Source organism: Phodopus roborovskii, unplaced genomic scaffold (assembly GCF_943737965.1).
Source record: "Phodopus roborovskii unplaced genomic scaffold, PHOROB, whole genome shotgun sequence".
Lineage (NCBI taxonomy): Eukaryota > Metazoa > Chordata > Mammalia > Rodentia > Cricetidae > Phodopus > Phodopus roborovskii.
In genome coordinates, this window is record NW_026126541.1 from 17,836,447 (window position 1) to 17,849,910 (window position 13,464).

Sequence of the window (13,464 nt, forward strand, 5' to 3'; positions counted from 1 at the left end):
CACAAATCCTCTCTCTCTCTCACACACACACACACACACACACACACACACACACACACACCTTGATCCCCGTTATGACCTCACCTGCACTCACAGCCCCTGGTCCCCTCAGTCCCCTCCTCTCACCACATCCTGTCCTACCCCTTCATCGCCACTCCTCACCTCCACACATGCCCTCTACCCCTCACCTTCCATCCTGACCCCGCCCCTCATCCACTCTCCGCTAACCCTTGTCCCTGTGTTCTGTTTGTGAGCACCTTCTCTGCAGCATGCTCTAGGCCGTCTGGACTCCAGCAGTACACACTTCATGAGGGGAGGGATGGGCAACAGACACCTCTGCCCTCACAAGAGCGAGCCCAGGCAAGAGACTGCAGGGTATCTGGAAGAGAAAAGGCCACATCTAGTCTGGCAGGTGGGGTAGACTCCTCACAGGAAGGGGCCAGGAGGGTGGGGAGAACATTTCCCCATGGAGCAAGTGGCTGCAGCTGAACAAAGACTCGGCGCAGCCAGAAAGGGAAGTACATCTTCAGGGGCTGATGAGGAAGCAAGCTGTAACAACAGCTCTCTGGAGAAGAAGGGTGGGGGGTTCCAGGGTGGGGTTGGGGGGAGCCTGGGAACAACAGCCTTTGGTACTATAGGATCAGCCAAGGGTGGCCTGATGAGGGAAAGGCTGGCCATTGGGAGCCCTGCCCCACCCAGCCTTGCCCTGAGAGTGTTCAGAACCTCACCTCAGAACAGATTTCATGTCTGTAATCCCTGGGGAGGTGTGACCACACTCCCAGACCTCTTCCCATGCCCCGTGCAGGTTTAGGGAGGTCCCTTGACATGTGCTAACTGTGTGACCAATCAAGACTGACCCAGCCTATCCACTTCTCCCCACAGGCAGCACCCTGAGGCTGGCACCCCATGATCTCCCAAGAACAGATGTGCAAGGGCCACTTCATAGGGTCAGGGAGCTTGTCCCACCCCAGCCACCGAGGCCATGTTCCCTCCCCTCCTGGTGGGTGGTTCCAGAGCATGGAAAACATCTGGAATATCCCAGAGGCAGCAGGTAAAGACGGCATCAGTGCTGGACATTGTGCGCAGACTCCCCTATCACAGCCTAGGAGAAGGACACCGGCTTTGCCCGTCTTGTAAGCTTAGTCAGACCCCTGGGCCCACAGACCTTCCAGGCTCTCCCACGCCAACTTGAGAGGACAGGTCCAGATGCACACCCCCAGGGTCACACTCATGGTTTCCTCATTTGGTCCAATTTCCACCCTCCAGAAGAGAACATCGGAGTCTAGAAACCAAGCCACCATCCTAACTACAGCAGAGTTAGGACCTCCGTGTTAGGGACTCCATGAAGCAGAGCAGACTTTGCAAACTATGTAAAGACCTGTTGCACCGTATGGATCTTGTCATCTCCACCATTTATGTGGACTTCATGGGCATTCCTCAGAGCCACCACTTTGGGGAAACTACCAGAGAAATGAGCACCACAGCACTGAGCGGTGACCTCATAAGCTGCAGGGAAAGGGCATAGAATTCCTGCCCTGAAGAGAGAAGCCCAGTGACTACTTACAGGTTGTGTGATCTTGGACCCCACTTGGCCTTTCTGACCCTTAGTTTCCTTTTCAGAAACATGCCCAACCTTTTCAATCTAGGATGTGTGGGGCTCAAACAAGACAATGAACAACAGTGCTCTTAGTGAGGCCAACACCGGATGAGCACCATGGTCTGCAAAGGCAGGCACCACGGTGTGATAGGAAGGCGGAGGGTCCGGGACTTTCAGGACTAGAATTTAACACTCAGAAGTCACATCCCCGGGGGTCGGAGCCAGCTGCCAACAGTGCTGGAGCCCAAGTGTCCCGTCTTTGCCACCCTGCCGTGTCTTTAAAGGTAGCATTGCGCCCTTGATGCTCAGCTCCCAGACACACTTCATCAAGGTGTCCAAGGTGCACCCTCCCATCTCCGGGCGCTGACTCAGCCCCCGTGGGCTCCAGCTCCCCTTTCATTCTGTGGGTGCCAGAAGGCTCTTGGCCAGCCTCCAGCATTCCCCAGACTTCACTGGCTTCTGGTGACAAAGGAGGAGGCCAGGTCGGATCTGTTTCAGCACAAAGACCTAGGCGATCTGTCTGTCCTCCCTGGGTCACCTAAGCTAGCACAGCACTCCGTTCGTGGTGAGGGCACTCGGCTGCAAACACAGGTCAGCCGGCAGGCCCTGGTGAGTGGGGCACGTGGGTTTCTCTGGAGATCCCGGCAGGCCACTGTTCTGGAGGCAGGAGGCATCATGCTCTGCCATGCTGCCTGGGAAAATCTTGGGTACCCGCGATGTCCCCCGTTGGAAAGGTGATGGGAAGACACTGACTATGGGCCACTTGCGCCCACAGGACTTGGGTGTGAGCTCAGCGGTTTCACTAAATAAATATTTACTGAGTGCCTGTTCCAGGTACTAAAGTGAACGGGGAGGAAAGGTTCTGCTCTTGTGGAGCCAGCATTCCAGTGGGAGCAGAGAGCAGGAGAGAGGAACAAGACGGAGGACTGGTAAAGCCGTGGGGCTAGATGCAGACAACGGAGGAAGAGAAAGAGGCTTGAGGTACAGATACAGGGAGGTCTTAAGGAAGTGGGAGAGGGAGCCAGTCATGTGGCTGTCTAGACCAGCATCCCACATGGAGGGAACAGCAAGGACAAAGTCTCTAAAACAGACACATGTCTGGGGCTTTGGTGTGACAAGGAGGCCACCTGGGTTCAAAGGAGACAATTAGTTTCAACTTTTGTCCCAATGCACTGGTAGTCTCTCATCCCAGGTGCTGTAGAGCCGCGTTCCCTATTAGCAGACCCTTGTCTCAACTCCCAGTGAGACAGGCTTTGCAGGGACCACTCGCAGGTGCTCCTGGGAGAGCAGAAAGATGCCTGGGCGCAAGCACTCTCGCTGATCAGGCAAACCTGGTACTGTGTGCCTCAGGAAGTACCCCAGGCTCTCTGCGCTGCAATTCTCTGGCGGTCCTCATCTACATCTCCTCTGTGAAGGGAGTGACTGGCAGCATGGCCGCCCATGCCTGGTGTTTTGTTAGATGTCAGATCGTTGTTTAAGTTAATGAGCCATCAGTGGGAAAGCGCCTTTTACACTGAAATGGACAGCGTAAATGTCAGGGAGGTCTTTCTTCAGCCAGGCCCTTAGTTCAGGGGTTGTCCCTGGCTGCTCACCGCCCTCTACCAGCCTGCTCCTCAGTTTCTCTCTGATCCTTCCTGCGCATGCCTGGGGCCAAGGACTCCTCTGAGCCCACTGCCCTGCTCCAGCTAGCTGAGTGGACCCACTGATCACCCTCCAACCCTCTCCCTGTTCCTTCTCCAGGTACAATGGCCCCAACCTGGTTCTGAAGTACAATCGAGCCCAGAAGCGGCTAGTGAACATTGCAGTGGATGAGCGCAGCTCACCCTACTACGCACTGAGGGACCGGCAGGGGAACGCCATTGGGGTCACAGCCTGTGACATCGATGGGGATGGCCGTGAGGAGATCTACTTTCTCAACACCAACAACGCCTTCTCAGGTGAGGGTCAGGTTGTCCCTCCTGCCCCAGCTACCTCTGCCCTTCTCTGACAGCTCTTTCTCGGTGTCTCCCTGTGCTGGGCAGAGACCCCAGGGTGACCCTTCATCTCCTGTGACAGAATTTGGATTTTCATCCTCGGGACCCTGGACAGGGCATGAAAAAGACAATCTTATCGCCGGGCATTGGTGGCACACACCTTTAGTCCCAGTACTTGGGAGGCAAAGGCAGGCGGATCTCTGTGAATTCAAGGCCAGCCTGGTCTACAGAGCGAGTTCCAGGACAGACCCAAAGCAATACAGGGAAAGCCTGTCTCGAAAAAACAAAACAAAACAAAAAGACCACCTTCTCCCTCAGACTGGACATCCTTTTCTCCTGCAGCCTGAGACACCTTCCCCTCCTCCCCCCCATCCCTCCTCCCTCCCATCTCTCCTGTCCTCCACCTGTCCTCCCCTCCACCCCCATCCCTCCTCCCTCCCATCACTCCTATGTGGGCCTCTGGCTCATCCCCACACCCCTAAACTACTTCTGAAGTCAACAGATGTCCCTGGGTCATTCCCATGCCACCCTAGGTCTTTCTCAAATGCTTTGCAGTTCTAGAATTTGCCTCCTCGGCTTTTAGTGTCAGAATTTCTCACACAGATTCCTATGTGCCCGACAGAGCCTCGGGTGTGAGGTCGGTGATGAGGATATGACTCTTAGGAGGCTGACCTTGAGTTCTCGGAGCCTCCTCCAACTCTTTCCACAGCATCCCTGTTACCTGAGGGTCTACATTAGTGCATTCTGGCTCCTCCGGCCTGGGGATGAACTTTCTGTTCCTGCTCCTGGGCCCAGAGATCACAGAGAAACTGATGCCCATCAGCCTAGTAGTGGCTAATATAAAGCATGCCTTCTGTGTACCAGGCCTGACCCTCCCCCCCCCAGAGTTTTATGTCAGGCAGCCCACAGCACTCCACTTGGGGAGGAATTAGTAGTTTTGTATTGAAGAAACTGGGTGCTAAGGAGTTAGCTCACTCACCAAAACCTGGCAGACTTCAAGTCCCCAAGTTCAAACCCAGGGTCCCACCCCAATCTATCCTTTGCCTCAATTCAGCTCTCTGGCCTCAGAGAGCTAGGCTATAGTGGACACACAGCATCTCAGATGTTAGGGGCTGTATTTTTGGGCTGCAGGTCACCCTTACCCCGATTCACATTTTCTCAGACCTAAACCATACTCACTAGTAAGCCCATTCCTGCAGGTCTGTTTAGGTAACATCTGTAGCGCATCCTCCACCACAGTGCCCTCTGGAGGTGAGGTTGGTTATTCACAGGACCCTTCTAGATGGCAGCAGACTCTTGCTCTAATTTGTGGTTCAGATTTCCACAAACAAGGGCTGTCCTGAGCTCCTCAGTGTCTGGGAGACTACAAAGTGCCCGGCTACGGGACCCTGTCCCACAACACCCCACACCAACACACACAGGCTTTGCCCAGCTGCCAGTCTCAATCCAGCATTCAGTCCAGGCTGCCCCTGGAGTTTGAATTCAGCCAGTTGCATGAATGGGGAGGTAAAGAGGTTGGGGCCCTGTGCCAGGGGCTGGGGTGGGCGGGCTGGCTGGCTGGTAGCCAGTCTTGTGCCGCCAAGAAACAATGAGCCACAGCCCCGAGTGGTGTTTTATGGGTTTTCATCTCATCTTGCCACCGAGTGAGGCCTGAGAGATGGTAATTATCCCAACACAAATATCAGGGCATGATTACCCAGCTGGATTTACTGCCCTCTCTCCACCAAGCCGAGATTGGATTAGGACGCGATTAATTGATGGGCTGATCAACTCTTTAATGTGGGGCAAGGTCAGGAAAAGAGCAGAGTCTAGGATGCCTGCAGAAGGAAAAGGTCCCCTGGAAGACTAGGAAGCAGAAACAGGGACAACTGTCCTGATTGGACGCTGCCAGCAGGCTGCCAGAGAAGGGGATAGTGTCCCCCAAAGCCAAAGCATCTGGAGGAGACCCTAGGGCCATCTCCGAGGCAGAGCCCCTCCAGTGATCCTCTAGTACTCACTGTGAATCCCAGAGCAGAGGCTCTGTGGTTTCCTGGGGAGGGGGGGTTGATGGCCTCCTGCTGAGCTGCCACAACCAAACCAGAAATCTGGGAGTAGAATAGGACCCCATTACCAGACTGTGACACTCAACTCTCACGATGGTCACTCCCTGGAAATCATGCCAATTCCATGTTCAGCCAAACAGAGGGTGTCCCCATTGATGTACTCATTTCCTGGACAAATTACTAGTGGCCACCTACTATGTGCCAGCTCCATTGTAGGCACTGAGGGTGACTCGGTGTGTGGAACACAGGAGTCCTTCTCCGGAGGTCTATGCTTTTCCGGGACAGCCCACAGCTTCTCTGAGCATCTGGCATCCTCTTCCAGTCCCTAAGCCCCTATATTGGTTACTGTGTGGCTCCTGGGGGCCCGGGCCAGGTCTTTACTATCCCAGGAGCTTAATTAAAATGGAATGAATACGCCTGGGGAAGGAAAGGTGAACAAGCCACTGCCTAAGAAGGGGGAAGCTAAAAGAGATGTCAGGGGGAGGCAGGCCACACAGATGCCCAGAAGACCTGGAAAAGAGGCACCGGGGCCACCTGGGGGTGGGGACAGAGGCAAGGACAGCAGTGCCCAGCGGCTTCAGCCCTGAGTATGCACCTCCTGGTGACCTTCTGTGGGTTTGAGGGATGTCTGTGGGTTTGAGTTAATTTTGTAGTTGAGCGATCCATTGATTCAACAGAGGGTGGGCATAGAGCAGGGACACTTGTGCCATGTCAGCACTTGGGTCCAGCCCAGACAGCACTCAGCCATTGCCACCCTGCCCTTTGTGGCGATGATTCTGAGAGCTTCTCTAGGAGCTTTAGCCAGCCAGTGAAGTCACGTGGCCTTTGGGGTGTTGACAGTGTCTCCCCATCAGCCAGATTTTGGGATGTTAGCACTGCAGTCCCTGGAAGAGCCTGGAGCCCTGCAATGCCCTCTGGGAGTCAGTCCATGCAAACTTTCCTGGTTGACTGTAAGGAGTAAGGTTTTTCCGCCCGCCGCTGGTCTTGTACCACCGCCGTGCCAGCCCCAATTAAATGCACAGAGACTCTGTATTTGATACAATGCTGTTGGCCAGTTACTTGTTTCTTATCGGCTAGCTCTGTCTTAATTATTAACCCATTTCTGTTAATCTAGTATTTCCATGTGTTCTTCTTACCATGGAGTGGGGCCAGCGTCTGGTCTCCCCAGTCTCTCCATGCTGACTCCTCCTTACTCTTCCTCTTTCCTCCTTGTCTCCTAGTCCCTCCTGTCTTCCTGTCCTATTGGCCAACAGTGCTTTATTATTAACCAGTATGAGAAACATATACAGAATGACATCTCCCATCAGTTGACCTTAGACCTTAGACAAGATCTTGACCCCTCTGTCGTCACTCAGCTGAAGAACAGGGACCATACGGGGCTTCCAAAGTCCCCTGCCTCCAGTGGCTCCGGTCACCTGCCACCCTTCCCAGTGCAGCTAAATTGCTGGGCTAGCCTTTCCCATTTCTTCCCACTTACTACAGCTTTGCCTGAAGTCCAGACTTGCTCTCCTCCCAGCAGAATGCTTTTTCTGCTGATTTTCCCAGGGCTCCTCTTCAAATAAGGTCTCTCTCAGCACCTTATCTCAAAGTATGCCCTTATTTCTCTATCTGGCCTATTTGTCTTCCTGCCTCTCACCCTGGTCTGGAAGTGGGTCATATGTTAGCTCTATCCAGGTCCCCTACTTTGTCTTATTTGCTGTTGTACTCCAGAACCCAAAGGGATACCTGTCGCTTAGCATCGAATACAGGAGAGGACAACTGGCGTAAAGGATGAAAAGAACTTGGTTTGCACTGCATTTGCCAAACCCTAACAGCACAGGGCAAAGCTGTGGCAGGTGGGGGTCCCAACTGGGCTTAGCTCAAGGCTTATGCGTTGCAGAGGGAACGAGAGAAGAGGAGGGCTAACTATACTCCCAAGAAGGGCGAGGCCTGGAAACCCACTCGTGCTGAGCTGACTTGGAAATAGGCCAGCCAGGGTGCTTCCACAGGAGTGTGCAGTGCACAGGACAAGGAGGGGACAAGAGGCAGCCAGAACCTCCCTCCACCTGCAGTTCTTGGGCAGGTTCCTCCCCATCGAGTTCCCAGGTGGTCACTCGCCACCTGGCCCTGGTGGGTAATGCGCTGGTAGGTGGATTAGCACCAACTGTGAGCCCGGTGCTCATTGTCTTTTCACCCACTCAGTGATGAGCATCGGACTTCTGTGCGCAGGGCACTATTGCAGCCCATGCTCCTGGGGAAGCTCCCTGGAGGGTCCCACACTGGCCCTCACTTTCTTTGACTCCTCTTTGAAAAGTTCACAGCCCTGTTTTTGGGTGTGTCTTGTCTTTCTTCTGAGGGTCTCTATTCTATCCCTTATGCTTAAACCTATATGAAAATATCTCTAGTAAACCCCAGCTCTGTTCATAGACCTCCCCCTCTTGTATGCCCTGATCACAGTTCTGCTGTTTGTATTTTCGCTGCACTTTGGATATTGCCTCACAACGACATACAGAAGGACCTCACACTCTTTTATGGCTGTACAGTACTCCCATGTGTAGATTTGTTGTTAACAGAATCACTCCTTTATGGGGGAACACTGATATTGCTGGCAATTCTTTTCTCCTTACAAATAATGTCATCTAATGAATAAGTGTGTACAACCCTGCATTTCCCATGATCGTGCGGATACTGGTAAGATAAGCTTACAGAAACCGAGTGACTGTGTCAAGGGATGTACACATGTAGCTCAGAGTGCCAGATTGCCTTCCCTGGGGGCAGCACTTACCACACTGCTCCTGTGTCCAATGAGCAGACGCTTGTCAAGGCTTACAACACAGTGTTTCATCAATTATGTTTCCAGTATTTGCCAATCTGATAGGGAAAAATGGATTTCCAGGTGTGGTTTTAATTTTCATTTCTCTTAAATGAGTGAGGCTGAGAATATTTTTATATATTTGACTCTCTTGTCCTCTCCGAGCCCCTGCCCATTTTTTTTCCTATTGACTATTGGTCGTTTTCTTATCGATCTGGAGCACCTCTTTATAAATTGGGAAAATTAGCCCTCTGTCTGAGACATGCTTTACAGTTGACTCCTCCAGTTTGTCATCTTCCTTTTGTCTTTGCTCATGGTGGGCTTTGTAAGGTAGAAAACTTTCACTTTTCCAGACTTAGATATCTTCCTTTGCAGCTTTGTGAGCTGTGTCCCCCCTAGAGGGGCCTTTTGCAGGGACACTCCCAGAGAGGACACAAGGTCTCAGTCGCCACACTAGAGAGGAGGAAGAGGATCTGGGCAGACTGCACTTCCAGCCTCCTCTGCCTACACGACAGATGGACCGTCTGCTCACTAGAGATGCACCCTTGCCCAGCAGCTCCTTCAGCCAGGCTGGCTCTGCTGCACCCAGAGGCCTCCCTGTATCTCACTCCCCGTAGTGTGATGCTAGGCTGGCAGCTTTAGAGTTAGCTGGGAACTCAGAAGAAACTCAGGTTCTCTCTCGAGCTTTACCCCGCACCTGCAGTCTTCAGGTGCTTCTGGGTGTGTTTAATGTATGTCACCTCATTGATTTCTGAGTCTCCGTCCTTTTTCTCAGGCCCCAAAATGGTTCTCTGGATCCCCAGCTGACTTTCTCTTGGATTCAGAGTCCTGGTTCTCAGCTGCCCCAGCTTGGGCCCATTTCAAAGATGAGTTCAGAAACTGTACACTCCCTGGCCAGCCTGTATTGTGCCTCATCCCGCGTGGCATCCCTCGTGGCCAGTGAGCAAGCAGCATGAGTGGAGAGAGGCCGAAGAGTAAGGAAAAAGCCAAGTGTCGTGCCACACACACATCTGTGGTCTCAGCACTGAGGAGGCAGAGGCAAGATCAGGCATTCAGAGCCAACCTTAGCTACATAGTGAATCGTGAGGGTAGCCTAGGCTATGTTGACAGCGTGTTTTCAAGGATGTAAGTTGGGGACTGGGGAAATGAATAAGTAGGGTGCTTCTGAGTTCAATCCCCAGAACCCACATAAATAAGTCAGGTGCCATAGCACACTTCTAATCCCAACGCTGGGAAGGTAGAGACAAGCAAATCCCTGGGCCTCACTGGCCAGAAAGCCTAGCCACTAGGCATGCCCCAGGCCAGAAAGAGACCCTGTCTCACCAGGAAAACAGAAACAAGGTGGACAGCTCCTGAGGGGTGATGCCCACATTGTCCTCTGCCCTACACATGCACCACATGCACAAGCACACGGGAACACTGGGTCCCAGAGTTCATCACCGTGGCCTTAGCTAAGGGCCCAGAGCTTCTCCCACTAGCCTTGTAACTCTGGGTGAGAGGGCCGTGCCACACCATGCCAGTTTGGAGCTAGACATTGCCATCTGACAGCAGCTGCGCCCTTCAGGCAAAGGAAGTGATACCCGACCGCCCCCCCCCCCATTTGTCTGTGTAGCTTGGAGATTCTAGAGGAGGCTAAGGGCACTGGCACAGCTTTCCTCTTCACTCTGGGGTAGAGGGAGGAAGAAGAGGTCAGGGATTCTACCAGGGACCCTGTGAGCCAGAGTTCACCTTTTTAAACACATCCTTTGTCTGAACCAGTTCTCTCTCCCCTGGGGCCATCACTGCTCTGCTGGCCCTCCATTGACTAAGTCTTGTGAGGTATTTGAAACTTAACGTCCCGGTTGCCTCCTGGGATGTGGTTTGTTGAGGACTGGCCTGGTCATGCCCTATAATTCCCTGGAGGAAGGGGAAGCAGTGGACAGAGATGATCTTATTGTTTATGGAACTTATTATCCTGCGTCTGGTATTATTGGAAGCACTTTGCAGACATTAGCTACGTATGCTCGTAGCAGCCTGGTGGGGAGGTAGCCATTCCCATTACCGCATTTAATAGCTAAGAGAAGGACAATATGTGGCTTCCCAAGATCAACCCACAAAGGGATGTGACTGGCTCTCACACAGCTACCAGCTGTTTGGTGGTAACCTTTGTGCCTAAGAGTTCCCAGATTCACCTCTATGACACTGACCTCCAGAGACCCCCCCCTCCCTGCCCCCGGACATCCTTTTCCTGGGCCCCACCCTTTTAGTTTTCCTGGGACTCTGGAGAGCATCTTTTGTCTTCCTGTGCTACTGACAGCCCCTCTTTCTGAGTACTGGCCCATTTTGGTGTAGGGTCCTGCGGCAAAGTGCAGCTACTAGGAGCCAGGAGGCAAGGCCCCACTTCAGCACTGGCTTGGGCCAGGGGCCAGTGCTGGGTGTTTATTGCCTATGCCATCGACCCACACAGCTTGCTGTTTATCTGTCTTCCTGACACACCTAATTACCCAGGTTGCAGCTGCCAGCGCGTTTGCTCTTCCTAAATCACGGGCTCCCAACCCTCCTGTCGCCCAGGCCTCCAGGCCTCTGCCTGCAGAGGGGCGGCCATTGATTTTGCCGTTCCCATTTATGATCTACAAGGCTCCATATCGCTGTTGCACATTTTACCTTAATTAGTTTATTCTTCTGGGTGTCTCTGGTGAGTCCAGAAGCCATGAGACCAGTGAGAGGGATGGACCAACAATGCACCATACACAAACTCCTTGGCCACCAAGCCCAAACTCTGCTTAGACTTCAGCACCCTAGATGGCAACTTGCTAAGCCTGAGCCACTTCAGTGAATGGGCCGTCTCCAAAGAAGGGTTCCATGGCCAAGTACATCTAGGAGAGGCTGGGCTCAATAAAACTAAGCAAAACGATTTGTTGCAATCTTTTCAAAGTTTTAATAAGTTGATATCTACTGAGAAGCTTCAAAGATTGGGCAGGTGTGCAATCTGAATTCTTGCTCTAGGCTGCACACAGAATCCAGGGTTGTCCTGCCCAAGTTTAGTGGGCTGTCATTTCCGGAAGTAGGTAGGAGCGTTAAGTGGGCCCCATTGTGAATGAAATGGACAAGGGTTTGCTCTCTGCTGGGGAAGGCCGGAGCCCCGCAGGGGCCATCTTCAGAGGTCCCTGAACATCTAGAAGCAATGGCAAGCTTGCTACTGCCTCATGTAGCAACAACGATGGCAGCTGCAACCGAAGTCATTTTCCACAGACCTGAAAATCCAGAACACTCTGAAAGCCTCCAACACTTTTTTAAGTTTTTGGAAAATTCACTAGATAACAAAATCTGTCCTGAGCTGATATGAGCTATTTATAAGCTTTATTTATCCCACTTAATGTGAATATTCATGTTTCACAGCAGAAATATTAATGTGTTTAATTATGGGGTGCCGCCCCCAGTCCCTGCTGGGGGTGTTATGTAATCAACAGTGTTCGAACCATGTTTCCTTCCTAGAAGATGAAGGAAGAATCTAGATTTCTAAACACATTGGGCCCCCCAGGGATTTCAGTGAGGGGCTATGTCCCTGCAGGGTATAAAGCTGTCACTGTGCTATCTCATCCTGTCTGACCTGTGACCAGACCACATGTACATCTTCTCAGTGACACTGTGAGTGAGGACAGTTACTACCTGTCATTCTCAGATGAGGAAAGTGTCCCTGGAAAGACACAGCGGCCTTGTGCAGACCTGCATCTGTGACTCCTCAGAGTCGCCCCCTGAAACCGCCCACAGGCCTGCTAGTCAGCCCACCCCCCTGCCCCTCACATTCCTCACATAGGTGTTCCTCAGAGGGAGCCACCTGGTGGGTTGTGTACACAGCGTTACCACCTGCACGCATTCACACATGCATCTACACTCCATCACACACCCTCACACACTTGTCTGTGTTCTCACGCATCCATCCCCAGTGCACACTGCTCCTGGGCATTCTCACACACTCAACTAGACATATTCATTCTCACGCTCACACTGACTCAAACTCATCCTGAGCACTCACTTCCACTCATACGCACTCATTCTGAAAGGTTTCTGTACCCGATATTAAACCTCCACCAACTCAGCTAATCAAACCAAGCCCAATTAAGACTTAAAAGTCCAGGTTTAATGCGTGAAAAGCTCCCAGATGGTCTCCCGGCCCCCACAGAGGAGACAAGGAGAAGGAACCGGAAAAGCATATGGCCTTTCCTTAAGAGGCTGTTTAAATACCCTGCCGGTGTGGTTGGGGCACCTCCCGGAGAGGAGCCACCGTTTCTCGGGCTTTCTGAGCCTGGGCAGAGCTCCACCAAACCCCACACTCACTTTCATCTGTACACCCAGTCTTGCACACGTACCCACTCTTCTGCTTGCAGTGATTCCCACACCTGCTCTCACATCCACACTCACAGCATCACTGACCAGCAGCAAGCCTGTGAAGTGTGCATCTGGGAAAGCAGCTCATCTTTAAAATGCGGAAGTCATTTCTACCCAATACCAGCTACCTTTGGGGGACATTGTGCCTAGTGTTTCATGTACAGCGTCTCCTTCATTCTTCATAGCAAGCTTGAAAGTGGTTCCTGGCATCCCCATTTACAGATAAGAAAACCGAGGCTTACGGATGCTGAGAAACCTGCCCGAAGTCTGGAATCTAGGTCTGAGATTGGAACTTTTTCCTCACTGATTCTAAACCTTGGGCTTATAATCACTGCTCTGTGCTGTCTTCCCCCAATCTGAGCCTATCTCCTGGGGCCAGCCAGAATCAAGTTCATAATCGGGAGCAGAGAGGAGCTTTGCCTACAGAGGACCTCCTCGCATCTGGCCACCTGACTCTAGCGCCAGCCACCTTGTGGCAAATGCCAGGGGACAGAGACAGAGACTCCTGGTCCCCTGCCCACTGTCACCCACCATCCTTTCCTCCTCTCTCCAGGTGTGGCCACGTACACAGACAAACTGTTCAAGTTCCGTAATAACCGGTGGGAAGACGTCCTAAGTGATGACGTCAATGTGGCCCGTGGAGTGGCCAGCCTCTTTGCCGGACGCTCGGTGGCCTGTGTGGACAGGACGGTG

General features: G+C 52.6%; 1 protein-coding gene across 2 annotated transcripts in view; it reads left to right on the forward strand.

Moving 5' to 3' along the window:
* The window catches only part of Crtac1 (cartilage acidic protein 1), a 138,427-nt gene that overhangs the window by 84,036 nt on the left and 40,927 nt on the right, over positions 1-13,464 (forward strand). For both annotated transcript variants that reach the window (XM_051199790.1, XM_051199791.1), the window contains exons 3-4: positions 3,338-3,534; positions 13,325-13,461. In XM_051199790.1, the coding sequence (XP_051055747.1) occupies positions 3,338-3,534; positions 13,325-13,461 (334 nt within the window). The remainder of the gene's footprint in view (positions 1-3,337; positions 3,535-13,324; positions 13,462-13,464) is intronic.